Below are 16,174 nucleotides of genomic sequence, written 5' to 3'. Positions count from 1 at the left end.
ACCACGTTGCTGTGTTTGTTCCTGTGCAGGGAGAGCCTGGCAAGCCTGGAGAGAAGGGAATCCCTGGTGCCCCTGGGCTCAGGGTAAGTGTCCCCGACTCTCACCCTCATCCCCACCTGCAGTCTCTCTCTCTCTCTCGCACTCAACCACATTCGCTTTTCGTGAAACAAGCGATGGGATCGACGATCGTTTAATATAGCAGGTGAACGGAAGTACATTTATATTGCTCCTCCACATGAGCGCTAGGTGAGTTTCTAATACATTGTTGCCTTTCTTTACGGTGAGACAGGGCCTTGCCAATTATAGGGAGGGCTTTTGGCCCACGTCTGGCAATGTAATGATATTTGTTCAGCAAGCCTCACTCTACTGGTGAGGTACAAAATGTCAAAACCCAGTCCAAAATGTTCCTTTTGAACAAATGCCGTTGCCACGAACGAAGACAACGGCCAATAAGCTGAAACCAAACAGTTGCAGAAGGACAGAACATCCATCGGTGTTACGTGGAAGGGCTCGGAATGATCACACAAATCCTGTGACAAGTGGAAGCAATGGGTCATGGGACAGACGAAGCACTGCTGTATTCTTTGGGGTAACTTTTTAAGAAAAAAAATCCGCGGCATGCGGTGCTATCTATGGGGAAAAGAGGTTCACGAGCGTACCACTTTAACCTTGGGAAAGAGGTCACCTGGAAGATTCTGAACGGCTGGTGGCGAGCTTCTGTCCCCTGGGTGGTCACGTATTGCCCTGGAGGACCGTCTTCGGCAAGACGATTTTGAACAACTTCGATTAACACGTTGATTTTCAGAAGACAAAGTATTCTCAGGATAATGCGCATCCCCCACATAGGGGGGGGGAGGGGGGGGGTTGGGGAACAATACTTCTGATAATCTGAAGAATGCGGTAGTAATAGAACGCAAATTACATATTCAGTTTGCTTGAACGATGCTGCTTGTCTCTGATGTTGCTGCGATGTTGCCTTTGCAGGGCCTGCCAGGAAAGGATGGCGAGACTGGCGCTCAGGGTCCTCCCGGCCCCGCTGTACGTTTTCACCCTCGCCAATAACGACGCACGATCGCACGCGCACTCGCATAGCATGAGCGGAACGTAAAAGAGATGAAAATAATGAAAAGCGCCTGCGCTGAAGTGCACCCCGTTTACTGGGTGTCCCAAGTAATTGTTCTTTGTTCGAATGATTGGCATTTATTTGAGTTTTAAAGTTATTTGGAAAAAATCGATAGGATGATTACAGAAAAAAAAGTATTTCCAAAATACTTGTCTCAACGATGAAGAGGGTGATAATGTGCATGAGTTTTATATGTTGCAATAGATGCATTGAGGATGCAGTGAATACGTTTTCGGTCAACATAAGCTACTTGTAATGGATTTTATCCAGTCACTAACAGGAGTAATCATGGATATACTGTCACTCAGTCGACTCTTGTGAACACAAATAGATACATTTGCACAAGAACAAGTCGACTTTATTATATATACATAATAAGTTTATGATGCTGATGATGATGAAAGGACATGTAGCAATATAATATACTGTATCTGTGCCGCATTTCTGTTAACCGTGGCTGACTCCACCTGTGCCTATAACACCTGATCGATTGTCTGTCCAGGGCCCAGCTGGTGAGCGAGGTGAAGGTGGGCCACCTGGACCTCCTGGCTTCCAGGTGAGAAGGCCTCAAGTCTCCCAAACATCAGACTCGATGTGCTCTCAGCCACGACGGATTAGGGATGAGTTTCACATTTGAAAATTGTTGGATTTTTTTTTAAACGATAATTTTGGATCATTTGCATTATTGCATGTGATAATTGAACGTTTCTTGGTGCTCACGAAAGCAACTTCACCTGCATTCACGTGACATTTCTTAAGGTGGGAAAAATCTCAGACTTGACGCCACATTGGTGCCATCACTTTCTGTGGCTTCATATTTTCGGATCATCCAAAATGTTGTATCAAAGGCCAATGGTTCCAACAACAAAAAATCACCAGAATTATAATGGCAAAATGATCAAACCGTCAAGGGACGATTATTCTCAGAGGAAACTGTATACACCATCAAAAGTGTGACATAGCACTTAAATGCCATGAAGAGTTCTTTTAACATTCCTGATTTGCTCCGTGCGTTGCGAAGATGTTGACTCTTTGCATCTGAACGATTCCAGGGTCTTCCCGGACCTAGCGGTCCCCCAGGAGAGGCTGGCAAACCAGGTGCTCAGGTGAGTCACTGTTTAATATCAAGGCATTAATAATAAATGCAAATAGAATGCTACCACTAATTGCACGCAATCGAAATGCTTGATTGCATCGAGCGAGCTCAGACGCATACGCATCATGGGTTTGAATGAATCTCACCTCAGTCCCAAGATAATCATCCGTCGGAACATTATCTAACACGCGCACCATCTGGCAGTTAGAGGCGATACAAAAGATACCTAATTGTTCAGAAAATAATGCTCGTGTGTGCCCTGCCATCGTCTCTTTTGCCAAGTTCTCATAACTTGCTCAATTCAAAAGCGCATTAGCTCTTATCGAGTACACCCTCAAGAGTGTTATTTGGCCGTTAACTGCTAAGAGTTCTGCGCCTTTGACCCGTGCTCAGCAACTGTGATAAAAAATATATTACGAAAAATTGTTACAGCTAAAAGTTAGATTTTTTTTGCCTGCAAATGTCAACTTGCTGTGGCATCTGTTTCACCACCAGAGTTGCTAGCTCAAAGGCATTCTGAACTGTCCTGTGCCGTGCTGAAAAGGAGCATTCTCTGCCAAACTGGTCAAAAGAAAAAAAAAACGATTCAAAGATCTTGATGTGTATACGTTATGGCGATGGGTATAATTATCCTACATCAGTTTGCCCTGGGCAATCAATTCCATCTCTTTATCGTTCACATGTGAGCTGCGCTGGCTTTTACTGCGTGACCATTTGCAAAAAAATGTTTGGCAAAATGCACCGTGCCATGTTTTTTTCTAATTTGTTGCACACCCAGCCAGCCAGTGGCTCTGGCAGCAGATCGTTGCCAAGGCGTCGTTAAGTGCGCACCTTGCGATGCGTTTCACGCGGGGCTTTAAGTGTTTTTGTCTTCACAGGGTGTCCCAGGTGAAGCGGGCAAGGTTGGAGTTTCAGGTGCAAGGGTAAGTCGCGCCACATTTCCCAAGTACCATCCTCAACGGGCGCAAAACAGCCTTTGCATTGCAGCTTAATCGGAGCTTCTTCAGTTCAGCCGGAGCTGTCCGGGGCGCAGTTCCGTACATGGGGGGAAGGGGCGGAGCAGGGTTTGGGGGGGGGGGGGCGGGCCCTGGAAAAGATTCCATTCAAAATTGTACGCACTGAAGCTCATCGTGTGCCCATCGGGACTGGCACGTCCGTGGTATTGTCAAGCGTTTCCAAAGCCTGCGCCATATGTGTGCGCAGGCGTTGCAGGGTAACACTTTTGTGATATTTTTGAGAATAGGTTTTCCCATTTTTTTCTGGCAACAAAACAGCTGTGTTAAAATGTGAAAACGCCAAACTGAAACTTTTTACAATGAATCTTGTCCTGCATTAACCACAATACTTGTGGTCAGAATGCAAACAAAAACATACTCTGATAATATATGCATTGTCTTTGAAACGGATTGGTCCACACCAGAGACAGCTTTCTTTTGAGCCTAGTCTCAAAACGGTGTTAGACCAGAGGACACCAAAAGGCGAACAGGACAAAGGCACTGCCCACTATCAGAGTAATGAGAGCTCGGGGTGAACATCTACATAATGGGACCTCCTTTGCCACTACCAAAATATGAGAATAGGATTTGTTGCCAGAAAAAAAGGCGAAAACCTATTCTCATATTTTGGCACTGGCAAAGAAGGTCCCATGATGGAGTATATTTTTATATATATATAACACAGAAAATCTGAAAACTACACAGAGAAAGAAAATACAAGCGGGGAACACCACGCGATAATGGTTTGGAAGCATAAGTCGATAAAATCTGTTCAGCGTGAATGTAAATTATAATTAATTATAATAACAAGTTTTGCTTATGTCGCATTATCTCCTCATAGCGCAGGCCTCATTGTTTGAGATTGACTGTAGTCGAGTGTTCGTGCCTGATATTTCATTCAAGCCCGCACCTCACCCACAATGCACCGCTTCCCACATTCGTCATACCTCATCGCACCTCAAGACACCCCAATGCACATCACCATACCCAACCAGGCACCTCGCCTCACACCACCACGCCCAATCATATTTTCACAGCACTTTACCGCGCTTCTCCACACCTGACCTCAGTCAACACACCGCGCCTTCCTGACCGTGCCGCGTGCAGGGTGAGCGTGGCTTCCCCGGTGAGCGAGGGGCACCAGGACCCCAGGGTCTGCAGGGCGCACGAGGCCTTCCAGGAACTCCCGGCACTGACGGTCCCAAGGTAGGCCCCGTCGTACCTGTGGCAGCGCCAACAACATCATCACCATCATCATTAGCTTGGTCGCTTAATATTCACACCACACTTCCCATGCAGCAATCTCGATGCACGCTGCAGCTGGGGACCTCGTTACTGGTGGCAGCTGCCCCTGTACGCTAGAAGGTGTACGCATAATTAGTCTATCAGTAGGGTGCGATATAGCAGATTTGGACCATGATGTCGGCACACACGGCCTACCCTTTTTCCAATAACGTCAAGGGATCCTTCACGTTCACCGTGAAAGCAGACGGTGGATGTCACCGATGAGAGCACAAGGGCGGCGCCTGTAACATGGGCAGAATCCCACCACTTTTCAAGTTACTACTATAATAATGACCATTCTGCGCGTGGATTAGAGAACTGATGGAAAATTGGAGACAACCAAAACATTTACAAGTTAAGGAAAGCGAGCGGGCTTGGGCAGGACGCACCGTCGCCAGGTGAGATGATGGCCATAGGAGGAGACTGGTGAAAGAATCGCAGCCAAAGGAGCGAACGCACCCGAGGGTACGATCACCGAGGAGAAGGAGCGATAAGATCAGCTCGTGCGCACGAGCAAGATTGATTGCGGCACCGCAAAAAAAAACTGTGAGAGATGATGACAATGTTTGGGGGGCCTTCATGCAGCAGTGGATAGATCGTGGCTGCTACTGCTGATGGTGATGATGATTTCTGCACTGCCAGGGAATGGTATGTACAGTACATTAGCATATGGCTAATGTCAGCTTGAGGATAAGCCGCCAACTTACAGGTAGGAAAAGAATAACAATTCCGGGCGATGGTCCTTTGTCAACTCTGCAAGAGAGCCAACGACCAAATCGTTCGTTTATATTATCCCCCCCCCCCCCCCCTTCAACAACGCGTACATTGGCAGTCGTGACGCACACTTCACGTTTCACTTTTCTGTTGCGTGTTTCAGGCGTGGCCGCGTACGATAATAACCGACCGTGGCCAACCGTCCGCCCCTTTTGTCTGTACCAGGGTGCGACAGGTCCCGGCGGTCCCCCAGGAGCACAGGGCCCCCCAGGCCTTCAGGGCATGCCGGGCGAGCGGGGAGCGACGGGCATTTCCGGCGCCAAGGGAGACAGGGTGAGGACAACCTTGGATGTCGACCACTCATCTCACCAGTACTCTCACGTTTGCGTCCTCGCTCTCACTAACTTGCACCCCAATATATGTCCCATATATATATACTCAGTTTGAGTGGTCATAGAGAGGGTTGCTGCAGTGTAATGGGTGATGCACCGCACTTGCAATCCAGAGGTCGCCAGTTGATGTTCCCATGAAGGCAGTTGTGATCATTGGGCACGTTTCTGAAACCGCCCTCCTTCCCTCAACTCTGTCCACCCAGCGGTAAAACGAGGGTACACCAAAGTGTGGTGGGGTAAAAAGCGTGGGCACTCCCGACTCTTCCAAGATGCCTGTCCATGTGTGGCAGAGTAGGCCAAATACACTCTAGAGGTGCTTCTCCAGAGCCTCCTCGAGCAGATTGCCCACGCAAGCAATTGCAGGGCAGCCACGTTTTTGACCTTTTGAGAGGAAAGCACACGCCACTTATGTTCACCTTTACAAAGAGGCGAAAGAGAGTTCATTCCGAGCCTGCCCGTCCGTGTCCGTACAGGGCACGCGGGGTGCCTGCTGTGGCGAGCACGATAAATGTGCCATTAAGGAAGACCCTTAAAATGAGACGCTCACCGTCCCTTGCTCTCAAACAAAAAAAAATTAACACCGTCACCGGGCGAAAGAAAGTCACGCCGAGTGGGGATGAATGAACGAGTTCAGCTTCGCCGTGGGCCGCCGACTCGCGAATTGCCCTGCTGGGCGCTGAGGCAGCACAAAGGGGCCCTTTGATGGCGCGGCATCGGTAAGTGGAAGCCGGGGTTTTTTTTTGTTGCTCAATAAAACTCGATCTCACTCTGTTTTCTTTACCTGCCTTGCCTCCCACAGGGAGATTCTGGCGAGAAGGGGCCGGAGGGCGCTCCCGGCAAGGACGGAGGCAGGGTGGGTTGTTCACGCATGCAGCGCGCGCACGAGTCTTGCTCCTTGGCGATTGTCAGCAATTGTCACTCCATCCGAACGGGTTCGGTTTCAAAACGGAGCTTTATATTATTACCGCATTATTCAAGTGTCGCGGGCCATTTTTTTTCTCCCCACCCCCCCCCCCCCACTCCGTATTTTGCTTTTATAAGCACAGTCGCCGGATATAATGATGATTTTTGCATGTCGGAATTTGACGCAACACGTCGCACAATTCACAAAACGTGGAGGTACATATACTACCGATATATATTCAGACGTTCTGAGCCAATTGATGTTTTGGAAGCAAGGCCACGCGTGCTACTATCCGAAGTACAGCAGCGTGTTTGTATCGCAAGTTGGCCCTTGCCTTTCCCCCCAATCAGTGTGTTGTCAGGATGTGTCGCTCATATGAAAACTGTGTATGCTTATTGCCAGCTTCTATCATTACATGGCAATGAATCTCAAATTTCAATGTTGAGGAGTCTTGTCACAAAACTATACATGGGTCATTCCATAAGCGATTACCCTAGGTGCAGTACCATTATTGAACATTACATGCAATATGTAGTATTTCGCCTGCCGCTTGAATGACAACTAGTACACGTTGATTTACCGACGCCCAAATCACTTGATGAAGCGCTCGATCCCCATCAGACCATGTAAGCTAAGTCGGGTTGAACCTGGATCGTGCTTGGATGGATGAATGCCGTTCATTAAACAGAAGGCGTAGCCATTATGAGCAATAGAGGACAGTGCAGCCAAATCCATCATTTTTCTGTACTCTCCCTCCACCTTGACCAACCCGCACTGACCAGCATTGTGAAGTATGTTCAAATACCCCGCACTGACCAGTGTTGTGAAGTACGTTCAAATAGCCCGCACTGACCAGCGTTGTGAAGTACGTTCAAATACCCCGCAGTGACTATACGGCGTGGGGAAGGCCGTTCCTCATCAAGCGATGCATTCACAAACGAGACCGTGCGTGGACACGGACTTTTCCGTATCTTTTGAACAACTTAGCTCGTGCGAACAATTAAGCGTCGGGCGAGCTGTGTTGACGTGTTGTTGTTGTTGTTGTTTGCGCCGTCGCTGTGCAGGGTGTGACCGGGCCTATTGGACCACCTGGGCCAGCCGGTGCTCACGGTGACAAGGTGAGGGCACATGCCACCGTGACGGTTTTGGTGATGAATGGAATCACATCCATACCTAGCATGGCGTTATTTGAAAAAGCGTTGCTGAATAAGTTAATGGGTGGATGATCGTCCAAATAGTACTGTTTATTGCTGGACGCTTGGCATATTGGGCCTCTGGCCTGTGCTCAGCAATCATAATAAAACATCTCATCAAAGAAATGTGATGGGTTTTTTTTAAGTACCATTTGGATACCTTCACTTTTTTTCTCTATTATATCAAAATTGTGCTATAGATGTCTTCATCTCTTGAGACAAAAACATTTGGAACTCTGCAGCTAGAAGGGCATCACCCTGTGTGAGAGAATGGCCCCAGAAGATGACATCACGGAATTACTTCTAAAGTCACTTCCCTTCAGTAGCAGAGATAGCTCATCACCTGTCAATAAAAAGCAAAATTCTGGAACAAGTTCAATGAAATTACATACCAAGTTTACTCTGCTGACATTGGTGACCAATCTAAATCCGTAAACTCACTACACTTTGAGAGCTCAGTTTAGTGTTAATCATGGGTGACTGAAATTCATGTTTAGAACCCGGGTTCTGAGTGATGCCAGAGCAGTCCTCTGACCTTTCGGCCCACCCAGACAACTCGACGTTGGACACTCCAAACTTATACACAGATCAAGCGGTCCCTGTTCTTCAGAGCAGTCTGTTCACTGTGCGGCGGTGCTGTGTCCTGTCTTTAGGGTGATGCTGGTCCTGCTGGACCAACTGGACCATCTGGAGCCCGTGGGGCACCCGTAAGTAAATCGCGATCAACATCGTCATCATCATCATCATCATCTGTCACTTCCGACAGCTCATTAGCGATGATGGGGATGGACACATTTCTGCCACGGTTCTCTTTCGTTAATCAGTATTACCGCATTGTTGTGGTCTCAATATTAATTCCTCTAGGTCCTTTCGCACTTGCACCTACCCACCTGGTTTTCTCTCCTTCCCTACTCCTGACACGTGTTATATTGGTTGTCGACCCCTAGCCACGGGAGTCCACTTTACCATGGAAATCCACGGGCAGGGGCCGGCAACCTGCGGCTCATTAAGGACTGTTTTCGTGATGTTATTTATTCAGGACGGTCGCGTATTCAGATGCACTGCGGCTCTTGAAATATCGAGTCTTTTACCGAATTAGAAAAAAAAAAATGCCTCTTGCTATTTTGATTGGCCGACCGACCCCTGGTCCTAACGTGCCCGCACCAGTGCGGTCGACTTTTCCTCTGCTATGTTCCAACATTAGGCTTGCCCCCGTAAAGTACAACAATACCCACGTTCAAATAAAATACCAGTGACGTCATCACCTACACGAGCTCGCGACGAACGTACAAGCAAGCAGAAATTGAATTGCGCCTACGACAAGCCTACAAATGTGCCCGATCAAGTCAGATCTCGCAAGCCAAGCAGGCTATTGGGAGCCTGGTTAAATATCAGTTCGGAGAGTTGGTCTGTGCGGTGGCCAGTAGATGGCAGTACGGAACGTGATTCTTGAAGCCATCTGTGCGGGATTTGAGTGTTATCTCCTCCTGGCATTGCTTAAACAGTCCGATCAAGGATCCTCCCTATGAAGAGCATTATTATTGTGCTTTCTTGTGCCAATTCATTGTACAAGCCTTTGCAATGATCAGAATGATCAGAATTCAGGGGCTTTTCTCTGTGCCCATTTGGCAGTTTGTTGGGGATTAGGTTAATAATGCAGGTAATCTGAAATGATAATCAATGCTTCACTGTGTATTGAATGCATCATAGATCCTCGGGGGTTAGCTGCTTTGAGGAATTTCAAAACCAGGCGAGAACTCTTAAAATGTAAAAGAGTTTCCAAACACAGATCTCCAGGCAACTGGCAAGTCGTTTGTAATGCCGTGCAACATTTTCAAAAAATACTGCTTTTAGCATCACGGGATGAGTATGGTAGTGAATCGGTGTTCACACTGGACGCTGTTCCAGCTTGTGATTTTAGTGTTCTCCGTTGGCAGTGTCATGTAGCAACATACAGACAGCTGCGGCTTATGCAAATCTGCACAAAACAAACCTCCCAGTGTCCTCAGAGAAAGTGTAAACAGTGCGTTAACATAAGCTTAACATCATAACCACGTATACATGGCGGCGTCAATAATAATAATAACAACAACAAGCTGCGTCTGCCACCTTTGGAGAAATCAGCAGCACGTGGGAGCAGATACAGTGCCATCGCTATTGTTACCAAACTTTCTTTTTAGCTTAGTTACATATGTATTAACTATGCGCTGTGTATATCAAGGCCGTAATTATAATATATATTGGGGGGGGGGGGCACATCCCCCCAATATTAAATTATGCTCAAAATGTCCCCAATATATTGCTATAAAATAGATTTATGTTTATATGATTGTGGTTATGGTTGTACTTTATTAATCCCTAATCTCTGCCATTACATACAATGAAACAAGAAAAGGCAAAAAATAACAAACAGAGACAATACACTATTAGACATTATTGTAAAAAATAATAAAAAGTCCATTCTATGTGTTAGTGGTGATTTTTTAAAATATTTTAGGCAGGAAATTCGTTTCCAAATTAAGATTTTTTTCTGGAGGGGGACCCCCAGACCCCCTGGAAGATTTGGTCCCCCCCAATGTTGACTCCATGGCTACGGCCTTGGTGTATATATATGGTGAGCAGAATGCACAGCAGCTACGTGAATACATTAAAAAGTGACACAATAGTAACTGTCAGACGTAATAACAATGACATTTATATGGGAATGCCTCACTGAGTCTCAAGACGCTTTTTCAACAGGCTTCTGCATTGGGAATGTTTGGCCGTTTCCTTTTTGTCATGATTAACACTCCTTTAGGTTTGTTAGGGTTCATTGATAAAGCATTAGCCTCACAGACCAATGCACCCTTAAGAATTCTTAGGGTTAAATAGAGCCAAACTAACGCACCTTTTTGATTCTCAGGATTCACTTCTCAATGCCCCGTGGCTCAGAGAGCCACACTACGCCACTCTCTCATTGTTTATGCCCAAGGCCCACAGTTTTTATTCAGGCATAGCCGCAAGGAAACAGCTACATTAGCTGTCATACCAGCGCCGAACATCAATGTCCAATGAAGAGTAACTATTAGGAGATTCAGTTCTAAGTGATTTAGCCATTCAATTACTTTGCCTGAGCGTCGGTGAATTTCGAATGCACAGCGCTTTTAGATGTGCATACTTGGGGCGGTTGCAAAGTCCGACGCTCCATGGTTCGATGCCGCAGTCACGCACAGGGGAGTCTATTGTGTCCTGAGCACTGCAGGGCGCTTTGCTAATGCCATTGATCGACACTAACCCCTCTGCTGCAGGGAGAGCGTGGAGAGACTGGACCACCTGGACCTGCCGGCTTTGCTGGGCCTCCTGTGAGTATAGCCCCCCCCCCCCCCCCCCACGTCTCACACCTTCAACTCCGACCACATTTACAAGCCGTACGGCACGGCGTTAATTTAGTTCATTATTTTTAATTACAAGATTTTTACCAATACATAAACATACGAATCGTGCCGTGTGTGTTTACATCCTTACATGACACATTTAATTCCACTACAAAGCCAGACAATTGTTATTTGGACATATGACCAAATCGCCCGCGATACGGTAAATTCCATCTGACCTCGTAAAGCTGAGCTTGGATATTGCTTCGGTGAGTGTCCGCTCTGTGTAAAAGGGTGCAATAGGCATTGTGGGCAGTAGAGGGCAGAGCAGAGAAATCCATTGATTTTCTTCTCCCCCTCCACACCATCACCAGCGTGGTGATGTATGGTCAAAATATTTCTCACGGCCCAACAAGTCTTGTGGAGGCCCTCATCCAGTAGTGGATTGACAGAAAAGGGCTGTACATGCATATGCACCACCTAGTCTATGAACTTAACCCGCATGGCCTGTTACCTAAGAAGTCTAACATGTTTTCGTATGCAGGTATATATGTTGCACTTCTTTCATACCGCATGTAGCCAACCATGCCAATCGTAGGCTAACATGGGTTGGCTGCATTGCCCCCAACGGCAGTAAACCTTGTGCCCACTCTATCCGGGCTAGGTGTAATTTTTTTTTTTTACGGCCGGATTAAACGTTCCATTCATTTACTAAATTGACCTTTACTCAAATACAGTCGATGGCTTTGTCTTGTGCGCGCTAACGCGCACAGAGCGCCCGCCAGTTCTGGCCGTGTAATTGTGTGTCGGGTTAACAACTTCACCCCTCTCCGCCGCCGTGTGCGCTGTCTCGAGGGCCGTGTGTGAACCACGTCGTTTGTGTCCCTCCCTCCGCCACCGGCACCCGCGCACGCACAAACACAAACCCGTCCGTTGTCAGGGCTCAGACGGGCAGCCCGGTGCCAAGGGAGAGCAGGGCGAGACCGGACAGAAGGGAGATGCTGGTGCCCCAGGTCCCCAGGGGCCATCAGGTGCCCCCGGGCCCCAGGTCAGTGGCTCCCTCCTCCACCCCCCCCCCCCCACCGCGCCCCAAGCCACCAACAACTTCTCAAGCTGTTATATGGTGGGAAGTTAATGGGCAAAGTGTACGTGTTCGTGTCGAGGCTGGCGAGTGAGAGAGTGGATGTATAGTCCTCCCAGGATGCGCGAGTAGCCCGGTGAATGTCGGAAGGGCTGCCGACCGATGATGGAAGCGGGCAGCGGTGTTACCATTGAATCCGTGGTGTGAGATATAGAATCACGTGGATATTTAATGACTCACATAGACACCCATATACCCATATAGAGACCCATAGAGATGTATGTAAATAACAAAATGGTAGAAAGCACTGGAGTGTTTACTCTGCGGACATAACATAACGGCTTTGAGGCACATCTTAAATTGAAAAAATGTTTGTTGGGTTAATAAATCAGATTAAAGAAAAGCGCTTTCATCGTTTGATATGGAAAATATATATTTTTTATCACTGCTGCTGAAAAACAAACTATTATACAGAGTGAATGCATTTCTTGAAGCGAGCAAGGATTTAGGAAAGGATGGAGATGAAACGGAAAGGAAAGCCTACGTGTTCAACAAACGGAAGGGAGTTTCAAAGCCAGCAACTTGCAGGACTAAGGATAGGACAGCAGATGATAATAATAATAATGAACTATTTCGTAAATTAAGCAAGAACATAGAAGCTTGGAAAGATGATAGCGGGATGGCATTCCAAAGTCGAGCAGTGCTGCAACTTGCAACATGGTACACATTATGAATGTGATGAAACAGTCATTCAGGTAGAATGAGTTATTGACATTGGTGGAGGTGACGTTTATGAGATCAATGGCCAAGGTAGTAGCGATAAGAGAGTAGCAGAGAAGCGACTGAAATACACTGAGAGAGTTCAACGGAGTGAATCAGTGAGCAATGGATCATCAACTACTATGCGGCGGAATCTACCTACGTATACGAATACAAAATACATTAGTAGACAAGTAACATTTGTAATATGAGTTTGTTCGCCATTCTGTTGTAATGAGTTAAAAACACTTTGCATAGATAATATGGACACATTCTTAAGACTCGCTCAGAACTAATGGACTTGGCTCACATGTTTAAACATTCTTTTTTCAGGGTCCTAATGGCGTTTCTGGTCCGAAAGGTGCACGAGGTGCTCAAGGTCCCCCTGTAAGTGATCTTCTTAAACGCAATTACATAAAATCTCACTTTATTTAATTTGTACGATTTAACTATGGGCGCATCTTGTTTCGTCGTAACCCGTAAAAAAAGGCCCACATTTTTCGCGACAGCTATTTACAAATGTATTTGTTCGTCGTGTTTCCCAACAGCGTGCGATCTTCACTGGCATCCTAATCCTAGCGGCAGCTTTGGCAGGAAAAAAAAACTTGCAGTCTAAATCCAAACATTGTTTCTCAGTGTCTGGCTGTTGCACCACGCACCAACTGAAATAATTTTAATGAAATACATGGCAAAGCCTCTGAGATGTATTGCTGTGGGCCTTGTAAGCAAAGGGGTAAAAGATTTTAGCCCGGCAATTACTTTGCCCGTGCCAATGCTGGCGGATGGGGCTTGGCTCAAGTGAGCCCTTGAGGATATTTTTTTTGCCATTCTCATTCAAGCTGGTTTCATGCTGGTCAGAAACATCGTTGAAGAACTGGGAATGACCGCACTACAACTCCACCTTGCACTACTTGTCGATTGACTGACTGTGGGCTTGGTGTCTAATGTAAACTGTTGCTTATGAGCTCAGGCATTGTTCTTGATGGTTGGGAACCTGTAAAATTCCCGCCTTTGCACTTAAAAATTATGATATATATACTTTACGTGAAAAAGCTTTTCTGGTCTTCGTCGTTGCTAAATATGTAACGTGATTATCCCACGTCATGGCACTCATGTTTTGTTCACTGTTTCCGTAGGGAGCGACCGGCTTCCCTGGAGCAGCTGGCAGAGTTGGACCCCCAGGTCCCAATGTGAGAAGCATCCTGTTGTTGTTGCATTCCACTTAACATGTTAATATTGACCAACAACGGTTTTGTTCATTAAAATGATAACCATGTGCCTCCAGAAGAAAGTTTACAGTCGGTGCATATTACCTGCTATCACAGTTAAAAGAGTTGGGAATTTCTTAATGTACTTACTTGCTATGTCGACTGACAAATACATGTTTTTTTTTTACAAAAACTAAATCGTGCAAAGAAAATCGTGAAGAGGTGCATGCTGGGAAATTAAACTGACAGAGGGGAAGAAGAAGACATGGATCAGAGAAGAAATGCTAATTAAAGTTATCATCTGGACTTCTATGAAAATAAGTTGGCTTCGGTAGAACATGTTACTAAAACTGGCTATGGCCATTCTAGCAGTGGATAGATCACAGATGATGATACCCTATATTTAGCTTGGAAAGCCTCACTACATTGGGATGTTCGGCCGATTACATGACGAAGTGCTTCTTTGCACGTTTGAGAATGCCGAAGAACCTGGAAGAAACCCGCGCATAGAGGGGACAACAATTAAACCTACACACAGATAGATACATAAATAAATAACATCACTGTCCTGAAATAAAAGTCGAAATGTCACATATGGAACTGAAAATGATCGTAGGTTAAAACTTAAGAGGTAGGAGATGTATGTATGTACGTTAAACTTCTTTCGCACTGTACGTAGCCAACCGTGCTAATCGGATGTGCGGGGGAAGGACAACAAACTAAACACAAAAGGCAATTCCAAAGAAATGAGTTGTCAATTTAGATTTCAAAATGCATAGCTCTCAGTGATTTCCTAATATCGGAAGGAACAGCGTTCCAGACGGCAGCAGAAGCTCATCTGAAAGCGCGCGATGTTCGATGGATAGCCAAAAGGTGTAGACTGTAGAGTGATCCAGCCTTCATTCAGGCGAGGATCCGCAACCTGCGTTTGCTCGAGTGCCGCCTCCTTCTGGCCAACCGTCCGTCGCATTTGGCGTGGCAAAAACGTGACGAGGCCTCGCAAGAGCCGGGCGCGAGAGCGTTGTGCGGCCCGGCTGTTGACGTCGCGACACACCCGTTCCGTTTCAGGGTAACCCAGGATCCCCTGGCCCAGCTGGCCCCAACGGAAAGGACGGGCCCAAGGGCATCCGTGGTGACTCAGGCCCCGTGGGCCGCGCCGGCGAGCCAGGGCTTCAGGGACCGATCGGCGCCCCTGGAGAGAAGGGAGACGCCGGGGAGGACGGCCCACCTGTAAGTACCGCTGCGACGCACGGACGGCCATGACCTACTGGGGGAAATGTTGGGGAAAACAGCCGCCGGACCATTTTCCCGTCGTGAAAAAAAAACGTAGTTGGCCTGAGATCTGAACGGACCTGATCGCAGCCCTCGTGAGTGGGCAACTGGAACGGTGACCTCCAAAGTCGGATCTCGCGGTCAAATGACTGGATGATGTCACGCTCTGTTCGTTTGAGAAATGGCCGATTAAAGTCAGTGCGTGTGTGGGTTCGTGGATGGATGAGAGAGAAAGCCTTCTCATTGATTGCTATTATGGTAAACAAAGCTTAGGCCTTTGCCAAACACGTAATGTCGTAACAATATTTGTTTAATACATGCATTTCTTTGTGTAGTCATCAGTAACTAGGCTGAGACTAACAAACTCACTTCACTTAAGAGCCCGGTTTAACCATGGGCAGTTAAAACGCAGATTCAAAACCAGGGTCTCGGCGATGCCGGCCCAGTGGTCTGACCACTACGTCACCCGGCCACTTCTGGGACATCTGGTGTTCGAGTGCAGGACGAAGCAGTAAGCATCGTGTAAGCACAGCTTAATGCAACTGCTGTCGTGTTCCCGTGCGTCAACCCTCTCTTCACAGGGTCCAGACGGCCCCCCTGGTGCCCAGGGTCTTTCGGGACAGCGAGGTATTGTGGGTCTGCCCGGTCAGCGCGGTGAGAGGGGATTCCCTGGTCTTCCCGGACCTGCGGTGAGTTTTCCCGTCGTAGTTATATATTTTTTTCCTGGTCGTGGTAATCGAGATGCTTTTATGCGTTCATTGGGATGGCGTGACTTTTTGTGATGCATGAGCATTACTTAA

General features: G+C 47.1%; 1 protein-coding gene across 2 annotated transcripts in view; it reads left to right on the top strand.

Moving 5' to 3' along the window:
• Positions 1-16,174, top strand: part of LOC116943897 (uncharacterized) — a 70,300-nt gene that overhangs the window by 42,003 nt on the left and 12,123 nt on the right. For both annotated transcript variants that reach the window (XM_032957224.2, XM_032957222.2), the window contains 16 exons: positions 30-83; positions 985-1,038; positions 1,626-1,679; positions 2,176-2,229; positions 3,098-3,142; positions 4,322-4,420; positions 5,438-5,545; positions 6,404-6,457; positions 7,573-7,626; positions 8,355-8,408; positions 10,989-11,042; positions 11,995-12,102; positions 13,228-13,281; positions 14,031-14,084; positions 15,171-15,332; positions 15,956-16,063. In XM_032957224.2, the coding sequence (XP_032813115.1) occupies positions 30-83; positions 985-1,038; positions 1,626-1,679; positions 2,176-2,229; positions 3,098-3,142; positions 4,322-4,420; positions 5,438-5,545; positions 6,404-6,457; positions 7,573-7,626; positions 8,355-8,408; positions 10,989-11,042; positions 11,995-12,102; positions 13,228-13,281; positions 14,031-14,084; positions 15,171-15,332; positions 15,956-16,063 (1,170 nt within the window). The remainder of the gene's footprint in view (positions 1-29; positions 84-984; positions 1,039-1,625; positions 1,680-2,175; positions 2,230-3,097; positions 3,143-4,321; positions 4,421-5,437; positions 5,546-6,403; positions 6,458-7,572; positions 7,627-8,354; positions 8,409-10,988; positions 11,043-11,994; positions 12,103-13,227; positions 13,282-14,030; positions 14,085-15,170; positions 15,333-15,955; positions 16,064-16,174) is intronic.

The sequence above is a fragment of the Petromyzon marinus genome, chromosome 19 (assembly GCF_048934315.1).
Source record: "Petromyzon marinus isolate PM22_M1 ecotype Great Lakes invasive population chromosome 19, UKy_Petmar_22M1.pri1.0, whole genome shotgun sequence".
NCBI classification, from domain to species: Eukaryota; Metazoa; Chordata; class Hyperoartia; order Petromyzontiformes; family Petromyzontidae; genus Petromyzon; species Petromyzon marinus.
Note: the sequence above shows the minus strand (reverse complement) of the source record. Positions and strands in the feature narration are given on the sequence as shown.